Consider the following 16402-nt stretch of genomic DNA (forward strand, 5'->3'; position numbering starts at 1 on the left):
TTTTTCGATTGTACTCCGTCAGTCGTATCTCGTAAGGATCCGACACCACGCAGCAGTATTCTAAAAGAGGGCGGACAAGCGTAGTGTAGGCAGTCTCCTTAGTAGGTCTGTTACATTTTCTAAGTGTCCTGCCAATGAAACGCAATCTTTGGTTACCCTTCCCCACAACATTTTCTCCGTGTTCTTTCCAATTTAAGTTGTTCGTAATTGTAATACCTAGGTATTCAGTTGAATTTACGGCTTTTAGATTAGACTGATTTATTATCGTGTAACCGAAGTTTAACGAGTTGCTTTTAGCACTCATGTGGATGACCTCACACTTTTCGTTATTCAGGGTCAACTGCCACTTTTCGCACCATTCAGATATCTTTTCTAAATCGTTTTGCAATTTGTTTCGATCTTCTGATGACTTTATTAGTCGATAAACGACAGCGTCATCTGCAAACAACCGATGACGGCTGCTAAGATCGTCTCCTAAATCGTTTATATAGATAAGGAACAGCAAAGGCCTATAACACTACCTTCGGGAACGCCAGAGATCACTTCTGTTTTACTCGATGACTTTCCGTCAGTTACTACGAACTGTGACCTCTCTGACAGGAAATCGCAAATCCACTCACATAACTGAGACGATATTCCATAAGTTCGCAATTTCACTACAAGCTGCTTGTGTGGTACAGTTTCAAAAGCCTACCGGAAATCCAGAAATACGGAATCGCTCTGGAATCCTTTGTCAATAACACTCAACACTTCATGTGAATAAAGAGCAAGTTGCGTTTCACAGGAACGATGTTTTCTAAACCCATGTTGACTGTGTGTCAATAGACCGTTTCCTTCGAGGTAATTCATAATGTTCGAATACAACATATGTTCCTAAATCCTGCTGCGTATCAACGTTAACGATATGAGCCTGTAATTTAGTGGATTACTCCTACTACCTTTCTTGAATATTGGTGTGACCTGTGCAACTTTCTTCGCGATTTGATTACTCCTAATATGTATTGTGTAATGTAACTGTTAATGTCATGTAGTACACAAAACTAATATGCACCCGGTTGATACACTGGCAGGAGAGTCCCATCCGGCAGTGTTTATACCGCAGTAGCCGATTCCATCCGCGCTGCCTTTCAATTTTAGCACCATTCTCGTATAGTTTTGCGAAAAGTTTCAACACCGTCATTCATGTACGGTACATCTTTTGAAAAGCTTTAGAATGCAGTTAAAAATTAGATCGTTCCATTTAAAATAACCGTACCATCAGTATCTCTGTTGATACAAGTGTTAAGATGAATAAAAATACCGAAGGTGGGAAATGAAAACCTCGTAAGTCCATCTGTTTGTGAAAACTTCATTATTCCAGTTATCAGAGTTTTGAAAGTGCATGGATTTCTCTAATGTGTCAATAACTAGCCTTCTATTGTATAGTTACACATGTAGCATCTTTATCTGTACACTGTACAAGGTGTCCCATTTATCTTCACCACCCTAAATAACTGTTTGTCCAGATGCAAATTACAAAATGTTCTTTAGCCCTGCATGATTGCCTTCGTTGTGGCTTTGTTTTTTGCAAAGATATGAACAGTGATATGACTTTTTAAAATGGAACCCTGTATTATTTATTCGGTAATTCATTTCCTCTGCTAAAGACCTATTCAAAAATGTATCACAGTGTACCACTCACTGAAACACAACGTTATTAATTACATTACACAACATTGACGTTGACGCTCCCAGCGCTTAGTGCAGGTACTCGGGGTAATGGAACACATTCACGTGCTGACGCTGGCAGAGGACAAATGTAAACATAAGTGGAATGCACACCCGTCATTCCGTCAACCATCGTCAGTTGACGAGTTGTGTGAGTAGAATGTACACCAACGAAGAGAAAGTAGAAATGATACTCATCTAGTGGGACTGGAAGTTAGCAGAACAGTAATTGCAATACTCTTTTCTTATGTACAGGTACATTTAGTCCGCAGTATTATAGTCGGCTAGGGTCCAACCAATATGGTCACCAGCTCAGGAGAGGCGCTGCAATCGATAGCGTGCTGTTTGCAAAGGCACTCGCTTCCGTCGTTGCTGCCATAGCCCATTAACGCATATACCGCCGCACTGTCCAAACGGACACATTCGTCGGACGTCCCATGTTGATTTCTGCGGTTATTTTACACAGAATTGCATGTCTGTTAGCACTGACAACTCTATGCAGATGCGGCTACTCTCGGTCGTTAACCTGAATCCGCGCCAGACGTCATGGACGTCGAAGACCCCTAGAGGTCTCTGCACCATCGCGCCTTAAGCTGTGGCGGCGCGCGCGTCCTGGCCCGCTTTTAGTGTGGGGGCGCCACAGTGGAACACGTGGTCCCAGCGGCCGATAGCGGCGCCCCCGAGAGCGTACTTAAGCGCCGGCCACTCGCTCATCCAGTCCCACCCTCCAGTACCCTCTCCTCCTTAATGACCGTCCCTTTCCTGCCAACCTCAGTAAGGCCTACCACTTTGCCTCTCACCTCTCCGATGTTTTTTCCATCCCAGATGATCCCCACTTTGATTATTCCCTCTTCCCTGACGTCATGGACCGTACGAATATCTCTGTTCCTCCCCTTGCTCCTAGCTTCCAGTACTTGGGTCACACCCCACCATCTGCACGTAACACTCCCATCACTACACAGGACATCAGCCTCACACTCCACACTAAACGCAACACTGCTCCTGGCCACGACTGCATTACCTACCGCCACCTCAAACACTCCCCTCTCTCCTTCCTTTCAGTCCTTGCCACCCTCTACAATGTCATCCTTGCCACTGGCTTCGATCCCGACCTGTGGAAAACCTCCTGTATCCTGATGTTCTCCAAACCCAACAAGCCTCCATCTGATGCCTCTTCCTGTCGTCCTATCTGTCTCACATCGGTGTTCAGCAAGCTCTTGGAATCCATCCTTTCCTGATGCATCCATCACCACCTCCGCCAAAACCACCTCCTTCCCAACACCCAATGTGGCTTTCGACCTTCCTTCTCTGCTGATGACCAACTCCTCCGCCTCACTCATCTCCTCTCCCTCTAGCTTAACTCCCATCGCTCCGCCATTTTTGTCTCCCTCGACCTCGAAAAGGCCTACGACCGTGTCTGGCATCCTGGTCTCCTGTTTAAACTCCAAACCTACGCCCTTCCTATCAACTACATCCGTCTGATGGCCTCCTTCCTCTCCCAACGCCCCTCCTATGTTACCATCCATAATGCCAATTCCCACACCTTCTACCCCTCTGCAGGTGTGCCCCAGGGCTCTGTCCTCTCCCCTCTCCTCTACCTCCTGTACACGGCAGATATGCCCCAACACCCCCCCCCCCTCCAATACACCTCTTGCAATATGCTGATGACACTGCATTCCTCGCCCTCGCTCCTACCCTCTAACAGTCCCAACGCCTTCTCCAGAATCACCTTGACCTTTTTGCTGCATGGTGTAACCAGTGGCTCCTGAAAATCAATCCTTCCAAGACCCAGGCAATCATCATAGGTCGTACCACTCGCTCCTTCCGGCTCCTGGATTTCTCCCTTACTGTCTGCACCCGTCCTGTCCACCTCACCCTCACCCTCACCTACCTTGGCCTCACCATTGACGGTCACCTCACCTGGATCCCTCCGCTCCATCCAATCCAAAGCCCACAACCGCCTCTGACTCCTCAAACTCCTCTCTGGCCGGACATGGGGGTTGCACCCCTCTACCATCCTCCACACCTACAAATCCTTAATCCGTCCCATCCTCTGTTATGCCAGTCCTGCCTGGATATCTGCCCCCCAGATCCTTGAGCATCATGCACTCCGCCTCGCCTTCTGCATATGCCTCCCGTCCCCCACGCGGATCCTCTATGATCTCATTCCTTTCCCCCATCTGCTCCTATTCCTTGAACATATCCGCATCCTCTACACCTCCTGCCGCCTTGATCCCCCTCACCCCCTGGTTGCTCCTCTCCTCTCCCATCCCCGGCCCCTGCCACATCTTCACTGTTGTGTCCCCTCTACCCTCCATCTCTACACCCTTCATCTCCTTTCCCAAGGTGGCTTCCATCAACTCCCCCTCCCGGATGATGCCCTCTCTCCCTCCATTTATCCCTCCTATCAATTCTGATCCTCACTCCCCCTCCTTTGTCATTTTCCCGGGCTCCCTCTCCCCCCCTTCCTTCCTCTTTTTTCCCCACCTCGCCTCTCTCTGCCCCCTTCTCTCCCGGGAGTCCTTTTGCATTTCCCTCCTCTGCCTCCTCTCATTCCCTCTCGCGTCTGCCCTGTCCCTCTCCCCCTTTATGAGTCCTCTACCTCCTTCCTCCCCTCCTTTTTCGTTTTTCCTTCCTCCCTCCTTGTTCTTCCCCCTCCTCCAGGTCCCCCCCCCCCCCCATCTGCCTTCGGCTCGGGAGTGTCATCTCTGTGCCGCCATTTTCGTGCAGTGTTTTACAGTGAGTGTGGCGTGTTGTGTTTTTTGGGAAGTGTTGCGAACGGCCATCATTCTGTCGCTGGGTATGCTTTTTATCCCTTGCGAAAAGAAACCAGACTGTCGCCATGTTTTTTAATTGTGTGTATACTATGTTACTTGTCCGATTCCTGTGTCTTTTATTAACATTGCCAACCCCTTTTGCTTTCTGTTTTAACTTTCCGCATTTTTTCGCCATTTTACACTTTGTCACCGTTTTATCGCCTTTTTTTCTTGTTTCTTTTCTTCTTCCGTTTTTTTAAAAAAAGTTTGTAGGCTGTAGAGCAGCGTACTAAGCTGCTGCCAATAAAGAAAAAAAAACTCATCCAGTCAGTCTAATCTCGCTTACGTCGGTTTACACCTCGCTTTGCGCTAGACTGCTACTTCCTGGTTCGTGTACGAGTTTGTTTCCTTGTGACTCCGTTGTTCGATCTCGTTGTACTCGTTCTTTCCTTCGTTGGTTGTGTCCGTCCTCTCCCGCCGCGCCTTCTGTCATTGCTACCCGGCGACCGTCCTGGTCGCAGTTACAACAGTTAAGTGAAGGCCGTTGGCGCTGCTTTAGCTGTGGTGAGAGCTAACGCTTGAAACTTGGTATTCTCAGCGCCCTCTTGACATTGTGGATCGAAGAATATCTGACTCCCTAATCATTTCCGAAATGGCATGTCCCATGCGTCTAGCTAAAACTACGCGTTCAAAATCTGTTAATTCCCATTGAGTGACCATAACCATATCAGAAATCTTTACATACGAATCACCCGACTACAAATGACAACTCTGCCAATGCACTCTCCTTTTATACATTGTGAATGAGGTTCTACTGCCATCCATATACGAGGGGCGTTTGAAAAGTCCGTGCAAAGTCCGAGAGAGAGCGCGTATCGATGTCATGTTTAGTTAGTAGCATCTTTGGAAAGAATGCACACCAAGTTTCAGCCATATTGGTCTATTCCTTTGTGTTTGGCATTCGTGTGAATCAAGGAAGTCGAGTGATTGTCAAAAAAGGGACGAAAAAGAATTTCGTGTAGCGATTAAACATGGCTTTATGAAAGACAAAACGCCTCAGGAGACTAAAGAGAAGCTTGATAAACATTACGGTGACTCTGCACCTTCGATTAGAACAGTTTATAAGTGGTTTCAAAATTTTCGGAGTGGCCATATGGGCACAAGTGATGCTGAACGTTCTGGACGCCCTGTGGAGGCTACGACTCCAGAAATCATTGATAAAATCCATGATATGGTGATGGATGACAGAAGAGTTAAGGTGCGTGAGATTGCTAGTGCTGTGGGGATCTCGAATGAACGGGTACATAATATTTTGCATAAACATTTGTACATGAGAAAGCTATCTGCAAGATGGGTTCCGCGAATACTCGCGCTTGACCAAACATGGAATCGTGGGAAGTGTTGCAAGGATTGTTTGCAGCTGTCCAGGAAGAATCTGCATGGATAGATTACTATACTCCTGAGACCAAAGAACAATCTAAACATTGGGTTAGCAAGGGAGAATCTGCACCAAAGAAGGCGAAGACCATTCCCTCGTCCGGAAAGGTTATGGCGACTGTCTATTGAGTTTCACAAGGGATAATCCTCATCGACTATCTGTAAAAGGGTAAAACTGTTACAGGTGCATATTATCCATAGTTACTGGACCGTTTGAAAACCGAGCTGCAACAAAAACGCCGGCGAATGGACCGCAAAAGAGTCCTTTTATATCATAACAATGCATCAGCACACACCTCAACATTTGTGGTCGCAAAATTACGGAAAATAGGATTCCAACTCGTTTCACATACCCCCTATTCTTCAGACTTGGCTCCCTCGGACTGCCATTTGTTCCACAATTTGAAGAAATGGCTGGCGGGACAAAGATTTTATTCAAACGAGGGGGCGATTGCAGCAACTAGTAGCTGTTTTGTGGACTTGGACAATTCCTATTATTAGGAAGGGATGAACACATTCGAACAGCGTTGGACGAAGTGTATAAGTCTAAAAGGAGGGTATGTAGAAAAATAAAAAAGGTTAACCCCAAACACGTAAGTATAGTTTTTATTTTTCCACTGACTTTTCAAACGACCCTTGTATCTGCGTATCGGTATCCCATGACTTTTTGTCACATCAGAGTATAGCAGTAATAAACACAATACAGACGTGGATAAGAGTCCATCACAATTCATAGAATCATTTTATGACTAACAGCTATTTGTCTCGAACTAATCGTGGGACAGTTTTCTGGAGAAAAAGTAATGGATTTCTTGTTTAAAAAAACAAACACTGAAAACACGTAGAAGCATTCCACCTTACGCTTAAGGCGACAGAATTGGCGTTCAACAATAGAAGTTGGTACAGTTCGACGAAATGATCATATGATGAAAAAATACTTTTAATAGTTTCCAACATGTATGCTCACACAATAAGGAAATAACCCCAGATAAGAAAAAAGGCAACAGTACGAAAGGGAAAGAGTATTGATATTCAGATATAGCAGTGCGACACTGTTTCCTTTGGCTGGAAAAACTTCAGCATAAACAATGACGATATAGAATAATAATAATAATAATAATAATAATTTGCTACTTCTCTGTATTAGATGTTTCTCCTCACACTTGGCTTCTTCACTCTGTGAATTAGGTGGCATGCTGAATGGTACTCACCATATTCTCCTTCGTATGAAAAATCCACCTGGGCTTTTCCTGAAATAAACGGAAAAAGAACGTTAAAATATTTTCAACTGTGATGAGTAGCCTATGTAGAAATGTGTATTACTAGCATAAGTCTCTTCTCCTACAACTCGTTGTAAGCTGTTGAATATACATTCATTACTTTGTGTACATAGAGGGCAGTCAGAAACAGCCTGAAAAGCTTGTAAGGATGTTGCAGCACAGGTTGTGATGAGAAGTAATTTTTAAGAAAAAATTCTATACATTGCGCCGTTTTCGAGCTACTTAGCATTGAAGTTAGCCAATCAGGCCGTTACATGCACATATTCAAGTGGCCCGCCAGATACAGTTAGTGAAAGCTGTTCTCACAGCATAAATGATAGCGCATGACACCGCTCAGCCTTTGACACAGATTTGATCCAAACTGCTGTCCTATGTCCAATTCTTGTTATCACTCTGTTTAGGAAACCAAACGAATACACATCTGGCGACACATTCCCTGGCAGGCCGCTCGAATTTGCACACACAATAGTAACCTCAGTGATAATTAACTCAGAAATGGCACAATATATCGAATTTTTAAGCACTATTTCTGAGCACAACCTACCCTGCACACCTTTACAAGCTTTTCAGACTGCTTCTGATCTCCATGTATAGTGTGTGTGTGTGTGTGTGTGTGTGTGTGTGTGTGTGTGTGTGTGTGGAGAGAGAGAGAGAGAGAGAGAGAGAGAGAGAGAGAATTAGGGTGAGTTAAATATGCATAGAGAGAGATAGAACTACAGACAAAGACAGTCAATTAGACAGAAATAAAGTAAGTTAGAAAGGTAGATACAATTGAAGAGAAATAGAGAAAATACTAAGAGTAAAAGGAATAGAAAGCAGGCGACAAAGAAAGAGAATAAGTGAGAGACAAGGCAAAAGGAGAGGGAAAAACAAAAATAGTGGGGTATACAGATAGAGAAGAAAAAGATACAGAGAAAAGAGGAAGGGGCGAGGGAGAGAGGGAGAGAGAGAGAGAGAGAGAGAGAGAGAGAAAATGATTCAAATGGCTCTGAGCACTTTGGGACTTAACATCTATGGTCATCAGTCCCCTAGAACTTAGAACTACTTAAACCTAACTAACCTAAGGACGTCACACAACACCCAGTCATCACGAGAGAGAGAGAGAGCAATTGTGAAAGGGAGAAAAATTAGAAGGAAAGGAGGGGAAAGAAAAAAAATAGGGTAAGGTGGGATAAAGTTACCAGAGCAGAAAGAGTATCCATTGCATGTTTTTTTTGCCTTGAACGGCGCTGCTGCCTGTCGAAGCCAGTTACTGCAGTTCTACTACACAGCATCATTATTGCCAGAGAATTTTACAGAGGCAACTTGCACCAGTACAAGTTTTCCTGATTCTCACTCATCTGATTACTATTGCTGGCCTACTCACACACAGAGTAAAATTTTTGTATAATATCATTGTTTAAACAACGTCATTTGGCCTAGAACTACACGATAAGTCACCCGATTGAATTCTGAACCTACAAGTATTCTATTGGGGCAATAGCTTTCAAATTGTGCGCTCAATTTGGTGCAGTTCATGGAAATTACGCCAGATGTCGTTGCCAGTCCATCACTTCCATTGTGAGTCCACCATTTCAGTTTGCCGCGATGGCAGATGAAGGACGGTTGACCATCGCACTATACTGGCATTCAGGTTTGGCCTTCTGAAAATGGCACTACCATATTTATCACGGGGCCGTTCCAGAACAAGTTCCATGCCTGCAATTTTGGGCCGATGGCTATTGTAGCCTCGGTGAGTCTCTTGTACTAAAAGGACGTCACATTTATATTCCGCACATAAATCAGCCAGTAAGGTCCCTTTGGCACACGAAAATCCCTCAGTATTTATCGAGATCATAACAAGCTGTCTTAAATAGACCCATCGGGAAGATTACTACTTCTGTGTTGACCGGTGGTGGGAGAATCAGGGGCTGCTAATATGCAAAGTGGCCCAGGGGGCGCCCGACTGTACTGATTTTTCATTGTGTAATCGACACTGGGAGGCTTCTTCCTTGCACAGGACCAACATGCTGTTATTCTTTTCTTGGCTGCTGAAAGACAAACACCAGTAGACATCCATTGGAGAATGAAGAATGTGCATGGGGTAGGATGTCTGACAAAAACCACCGATGTGGAATGGTGCTCCAAGTTCCGTGCTGGGTCTGCTGCTACACGATGACGCGCGACCCCGTATCGTAAATGTGGTAATGGAGAAGATACAACATCTCAAGTGAGAGACACTTGAGCACCCACCCTATAATATCGATCTCTACCTTATGCCTTCCGTCTCTTAAAAAATTCCCTTGAAGGTATGTGCAGCAGGCAGTTACGGACTTCTTCACGCATCAGGACACGTCGTTTCACCAAACGGGTATCTTCAACATGGTGCCCTGGTGGGATGATTTCCTCAGTGCTCATGGCGATTATGCCTGACAGGCATACCGATTCTGGACTGTACAGCCTTCGAAGGAGAACTTTCTGATCGCCCCTTACATCTACATCTACATGGATACTCTGCAATTCACACTTAAGTGCCTGGTAGAGGGTTCATCGAACCACCTGCACAATTCTCTCTTATTCCAATCATGGCGATTATGCCTGACAGGTGTAACGATTCTGGATTGTACGGTCTTCGAAGGAAAACTTTCTGATCGCCCCTTACATCTACATCTACATGGATACTCTGCAAGTCACACTCCAGTGCCTGGTAGAGTGTTCATCGAACCACCTTCGCAATTCTCTAATATTCCAACCACGTATAGCGCGCTGTAAGAATGAACACCTACATCTTTCCGTACGAGCTCTGATTCCCCTTATTTTATCTTGGTGATCGTTCCTCCCTATGTATGTCGGTGTCAAAAAAATATTTTCGCATTCGGAGGAGAAAGTTGGTGATTGGAATTTTGTGAGAAGATTCCGTCGCAACGAAAAACCTCTTTGTTTTAATGTTGTCCGGCCCAGATCCTGTATCAATTCAGTGACACCCTCTCTCATATTTCGCGATAATACAAAACGTGCTGCACTTCTTTGAACTTTTTCGATGTACTCCGTCAGTGCTGTCTGGTAAGGATTCCACATCGCGCAGCACTATTCTAAAAGAGTACGGACAAGCGTAGTGTAGGCAGTCTCCTTAGTAGATCTGTTACATTTTCTGTGTGTCCTGCCAATAAAACGTAGTCTTTGGTTAGCTTCCCCACAACATTTTCTGTGTGTTCCTTCCAATTTAAGTTAATCGTAATTGTAATATCTAGGTATTTAGTTCAATTTACGGCTTTTAGATTAGACTGATTTGTCATGTAACCGAAGTTTAACGAGTTGCTTTTAGCACTCATGTAGATGACATCACACTTTTAGTTATTTAGGGTCAACTGCTACTTTTCGCACCATTCAGATATCTTTTCTAAATCGTTTTTCAGTTTGTTTTGGTTTTCTGATGACTTTATTAGTCGATGAACGACAGCGTAATCTGCAAACAACCGAAGACGGCTGCTCTGATTGTCTCCAAAATCGTTAATGTAGATAAGGAACAGCAAAGGACCTATAACACTATCTTGGTGAACGTCAGATATCGGTTACAGTTGTCATTTGTGTTTGATACGGTACGATATTTTGCTGTGTCAACTCTTTACTTGAGGTTTACATGTCGTATACGTAGAGCGAAGCACAGTGGGGTTACCATAATAGTGAAACATTCATTCTCGTTGCCCTCTAATATGGTATGTGATCACCTCGGACGGCCAGTGTAGTTGCACACCTGCATGGAATGGATAGTGTGAGGTTATCAATCAGCTCTCGAGGGATATTTGGTCATTCTTCCATGAGTGCAATATCCAGCTCTGCAACCGTTGTGGGAGGTGCTGGTCTGGCTGCAATGAGTATGCCAAGTGCATCCCAGACAGGCTCAATCGGGTTTACGTCCGGTGAACGAGCTGGCCTCTCCATTCATTCAATTCCCTCAGATTCAAGCATGTTGTCCATCAGTACAGCTCTGTGGGGACAAGCGTTATCGTCCACCAGGAGGAACCTGTCTCGTGTGGCACCAGCGTAGGGCACAACAAAAGGTCGAAGGATCTCGTCTCTATACCTCTGAGCAATCAAAGCGCCATCTGAATCGCATAGAGCTCCGTACGTTCTGCAATACTGACTCCAACCCACACCATTCGTCCACCACCACGATGTGGTGATGTTTCCTGCACACAAGCAGGACTGTTCTACATCTACGTGATTACTCTGCTATTCACAATAAAGTGGCGGGCAGAGGGTTCAGTGAACCACCTTCAAGCTGTCTCTCTACCGTTCCACTCTCGAACATCACGCGGGAAAAAAGAGCACTTAAATTTTTCTGCAGGACTGTTCTACATCTACATCTACGTGATTACTCTGCTATTCACAATAAAGTGCCTGGCAGAGGGTTCAATGAACCACCTTCAAGCTGTCTCTCTACCGTTCCACTCTCGAACATCACGCGGGAAAAAAGAGCACTTAAATTTTTCTGTGCGAGCCCTGATTTCTCTTATGTTATCGTGATGATAATTTCTACCTATGTAGGTGAGTGCCAACAGAATGTTTTCGCAATCGGAGGAGAAAACTGGTGATTGAAATTTCATGAGGAGATCCCGTCGCAACGAAAAACGCCCCTGTTCTAATGATTGCCACTCCAATCCACGTATCATGTCTGGGAGACTATCTCCCCTATTTCGCGATAATACAAAACGAGTTGCCCTTCTTTGTACTTTTTCGATGTCATCCGTCAGTCCCACCTGATGCGGATCCCACACCGCACAGCAGTACTCCAGAATAGGGCGGACAAGCGTCGTGTAAGCAGTCTCTTTAGTAGACCTGTTGCACCTTCCAAGTGTTCTGCCAATGAATCGCAGTCTTTGGTTTGCTCTACCAACAATACTATCTATGTGATCATTCCAATTTAGGTTATTTGTAATTGTAATCCCTAAGTATTTAGTTGAATTTACAGCCTTCAGATTTATGTGAGTTATCGCGTAATCGAAATTTAGCTGATTTCTTTTAGTACGGGTACTCATGTGCATAACTTCACACTTTTCCTTATTCAGGGTCAATTGCCACTTTTCGTACCACACAGATATCTAATCCAAATGATTTTGCAAGTCGTTTTGATCATCTGATGACTTTACAAGGCGGTAAATGACAGCATAATCTGCAAACAATCCAAGATGGCTACTCAGATTGTCTCGTATGTCGTTAATATAGATCAGGAACAATAGAGGGCCTATAACACTTCCTTGGGGAACGCCGGATATTACTTCTGTTTTACTCTATGACTTTCCGTCTATTACTACAAACTGTGAACTTTCTGACAGGAAATCACGAATCCATTCGCACAACTGAGGCGATACTCCGTAGGCACGCAGTTTGGTTAGAAGTCGCTTCTGAGGAACGGTGTCGAAAGCCTTCTGGAAATCTAAAAATATGGAATCATTTTGACATCACCTGTCGATAGCACTTATTAATTCATGAGTATAAAGAGTTAGTTGTGTTTCACAAGAACGATATTTTCAGAATCCGTGCTGGCTATGTGTCAACAAATCGTTTTCTTCGAGGTACTTCATAATGTTCGAATACAGTATATGTTCCAAAACCCTACTGCAAATCGACGTTAGTGATATAGGCCTGTAATTCAGCGAATTACTCCTACTGCCCTTTTTGGGTATTGGTGTGCCAGTCTTTAGGTACGGATCTTTCTGTGAGCGAGTGGTTGTACACTCCTGGAAATGGAAAAAAGAACACATTGACACCGGTGTGTCAGACCCACCATACTTGCTCCGGACACTGCGAGAGGGCTGTACAAGCAATGATCACACGCACGGCACAGCGGACACACCAGGAACCGCGGTGTTGGCCGTCGAATGGCGCTAGCTGCGCAGCATTTGTGCACCACCGCCGTCAGTATCAGCCAGTTTGCCGTGGCATACGGAGCTCCATCGCAGTCTTTAACACTGGTAGCATGCCGCGACAGCGTGGACGTGAACCGTATGTGCAGTTGACGGACTTTGAGCGAGGGCGTATAGTGGGCATGCGGGAGGCCGGGTGGACGTACCGCCGAATTGCTCAACACGTGGGGCGTGAGGTCTCCACAGTACATCGATGTTGTCGCCAGTGGTCGGCGGAAGGTGCACGTGCCCGTCGACCTGGGACCGGACCGCAGCGACGCACGGATGCACGCCGAGACCGTAGGATCCTACGCAGTGCCGTAGGGGACCGCACCGCCACTTCCCAGCAAATTAGGGACACTGTTGCTCCTGGGGTATCGGCGAGAACCATTCGCAACCGTCTCCATGAAGCTGGGCTACGGTCCCGCACACCGTTAGGCCGTCTTCCGCTCACGTCCCAACATCGTGCAGCCCGCCTCCAGTGGTGTCGCGACAGGCGTGAATGGAGGGACGAATGGAGACGTGTCGTCTTCAGCGATGAGAGTCGCTTCTGCCTTGGTGCCAATGATGGTCGTATGCGTGTTTGGCGCCGTGCAGGTGAGCGCCACAATCAGGACTGCATACGACCGAGGCACACAGGGCCAACACCCGGCATCATGGTGTGGGGAGCGATCTCCTACACTGGCCGTACACCACTGGTGATCGTCGAGGGGACACTGAATAGTGCACGGTACATCCATACCGTCATCGAACCCATCGTTCTACCATTCCTAGACCGGCAAGGGAACATGCTGTTCCAACAGGACAATGCACGTCCGCATGTATCCCGTGCCACCCAACGTGCTCTAGAAGGTGTAAGTCAACTACCCTGGCCAGCAAGATCTCCGGATCTGTCCCCCATTGAGCATGTTTGGGACTGGATGAAGCGTCGTCTCACGCGGTCTGCACGTCCAGCACGAACGCTGGTCCAACTGAGGCGCCAGGTGGAAATGGCATGGCAAGCCGTTCCACAGGACTACATCCAGCATCTCTACGATCGTCTCCATGGGAGAATAGCAGCCTGCATTGCTGCGAAAGGTGGATATACACTGTACTAGTGCCGACATTGTGCATGCTCTGTTGCCTGTGTCTATGTGCCTGTGGTTCTGTCAGTGTGATCATGTGATGTATCTGACCCCAGGAATGTGTCAATAAAGTTTCCCCTTCTTGGGACAATGAATTCACGGTGTTCTTATTTCAATTTCCAGGAGTGTATATAATTGCTAAATATGGAGCTATTATATCAGCATACTCTGAAAGAAACCTGACTGGTATACAATCTCGACCGGAGGCCTTGCTCATATTAAGTGATTTAAGCTGCTTCGTTACTCCGAGGATATCTACTTCTATCTTTCTCATCTTGGCAGTTGTTCTTGATTGGAATTCAGTAATATATACTTCGTCTTCTTTGATGAAGGAGTTTCGGAAAACCGTGTTTAATAACTCTGCTTTAGTGGCACTGTCATCAGTGACTTCACCGTTGTTATCGCGCAGTGAAGGTATGGATTGTGTCTTGCCACTGGTGTGGTTTATGTATGACCAGAGTCTCTCTGGGTTTTCTGCCAGATTTCGAGACCGAATTTCGTTGTGGAAATCCGGAGTTACACGTTCTCTCCAGATGAGGGAACGACTGTTGCCCGGGTAAACACAAAATCTTGACTCATCTGTGACCAGCACCCGGCGCAGTGCGTTACGACCCAATCCCGATGTTCCTCCGCCCATTTTCTGCGGGCTAAACGGTGTCGTGGTTTGAATGGGACACACACCACAGGCCTCCATGCGTAGGGGCCACATTCTCGAAGGTGATTTCGCACTTTTTGTGTTAATATTACGCGGGCTGTTGCTGTCTGGAGTGTGCGCAGCTGCATTCAGCCTCCTGTCTCGGCGGGTTGTTAACCGGAGATGAAGGTCATCTCTTGGTGATGTTACCCGTGGACGACATCGGGCTTTCCTTCTTTTAACATCTCCTGTTGTCTGAAATCGCGCCCCGGTCCTGGAAATTACACTGTGGGACACTCCAATACCTGCAGCCACCTCCCTATGTGTCTGTCCCACTTTCAACCGTCCTATGGCTCTCCATGCCATACGTCGGGTAAGTCACGTTGTTGTTGCATTGCACCACCTGCTCACTACACTGTGTGAACCCAACTGCTTGTGTAATTATTTTGGTAGAATAAACACAAGTGAACACCAACCCACTCTGCAGCAACTTTCCGTTATTACCACTATCTCGGTGACCATAATGTTGTTGTCTCCACTCCGTAGAACCGACAGAAAGACGTCGAACCATTTTAGTTCAATCAGCCGCTGACAATTTTTCAGAACCTAGGTATCTCAGCTGATCCCCTAATTGTTTTGACCAGTGTATATAGAGTACTGGGAAAATGCAAATGTATACCCACTGTTAAGCTACTACAAACAGCATAGTGAACGCATTATTGTGGCCAAGATAGACACGAAGCCCACGCCTGCTACAGTAGTACAAGTTTATATGCCAACTAGCTCTGCAGATGATGAAGAAATTGATGAAATGTGTCATGAGATAAAAGAAATTATTGAGGTAGTGAAGGGAGACGAAAATTTAATAGTCATGGGTGACTGGAATTCGACAATAGGAAAAGGAAGAGAAGGAAACGTAGTAGGTGAATATGGGTTAGGGCTAACAAATGAAAGAGGAAGCCGCCTGGTAGAATTTTGCACAGAGCATAGCTTAATCATAGCTAACACTTGGTTCAAGAATCATCAAAGAAGGTTGTATATATGGAAAAACCCTGGAGATCCTAGAAGGTTTCAGATAGATTATATAATGGTAAGACAGAGATTTAGGAAACAGGTTTTAAATTGTAAGACATTTCCAGGGGCAGATGTGGACTCTGACCACAATCTATTGGTTATGAAGTGTAGATTAAAACTGAATAAACTACAAAAAGGTGGGAATTTAAGGAGATGGGACCTGAATAAACTGAAAGTACCAGAGGTTGTACAGAGTTTCAGGGAGAGCATAAGGGAACAATTGACAGGAATGGGGGAAAGAAATACAGTAGAAGAAGAATGGGTAGCTTTGAGGGATGAAATAGCGAAGGCAGCAGAGGATAAAGTAGGTAAAAAGACGAGGGCTAGTAGAAATCCTTGGGTAACAGAATAAATATAGAATTTAATTGATGAAAGGAGAAAGTAAAAAAATGCTGTAAATGAAGCAGGCAAAAAGGAATACAAACGTCTCAAAAATGAGATCGACAGGAAGTGCAAAATGGCTAAGCAGGGATGACTAGAGGACAAATGTAAGGATGTAGAGGCT

The 16402-nt window shown here is 45.5% G+C and overlaps 1 protein-coding gene across 1 annotated transcript in view; it reads right to left on the minus strand.

Moving 5' to 3' along the window:
- LOC126109809 (carbonic anhydrase 1-like) overlaps positions 1-16402 on the minus strand; it is a 117735-nt gene that overhangs the window by 86139 nt on the left and 15194 nt on the right. Inside the window, exon 2 of the mRNA XM_049914869.1 lies at positions 7112-7150. Coding sequence (XP_049770826.1) covers positions 7112-7150 — 39 coding nt within the window. The remainder of the gene's footprint in view (positions 1-7111; positions 7151-16402) is intronic.

Source organism: Schistocerca cancellata, chromosome 12 (genome assembly GCF_023864275.1).
Source record: "Schistocerca cancellata isolate TAMUIC-IGC-003103 chromosome 12, iqSchCanc2.1, whole genome shotgun sequence".
Lineage (NCBI taxonomy): Eukaryota > Metazoa > Arthropoda > Insecta > Orthoptera > Acrididae > Schistocerca > Schistocerca cancellata.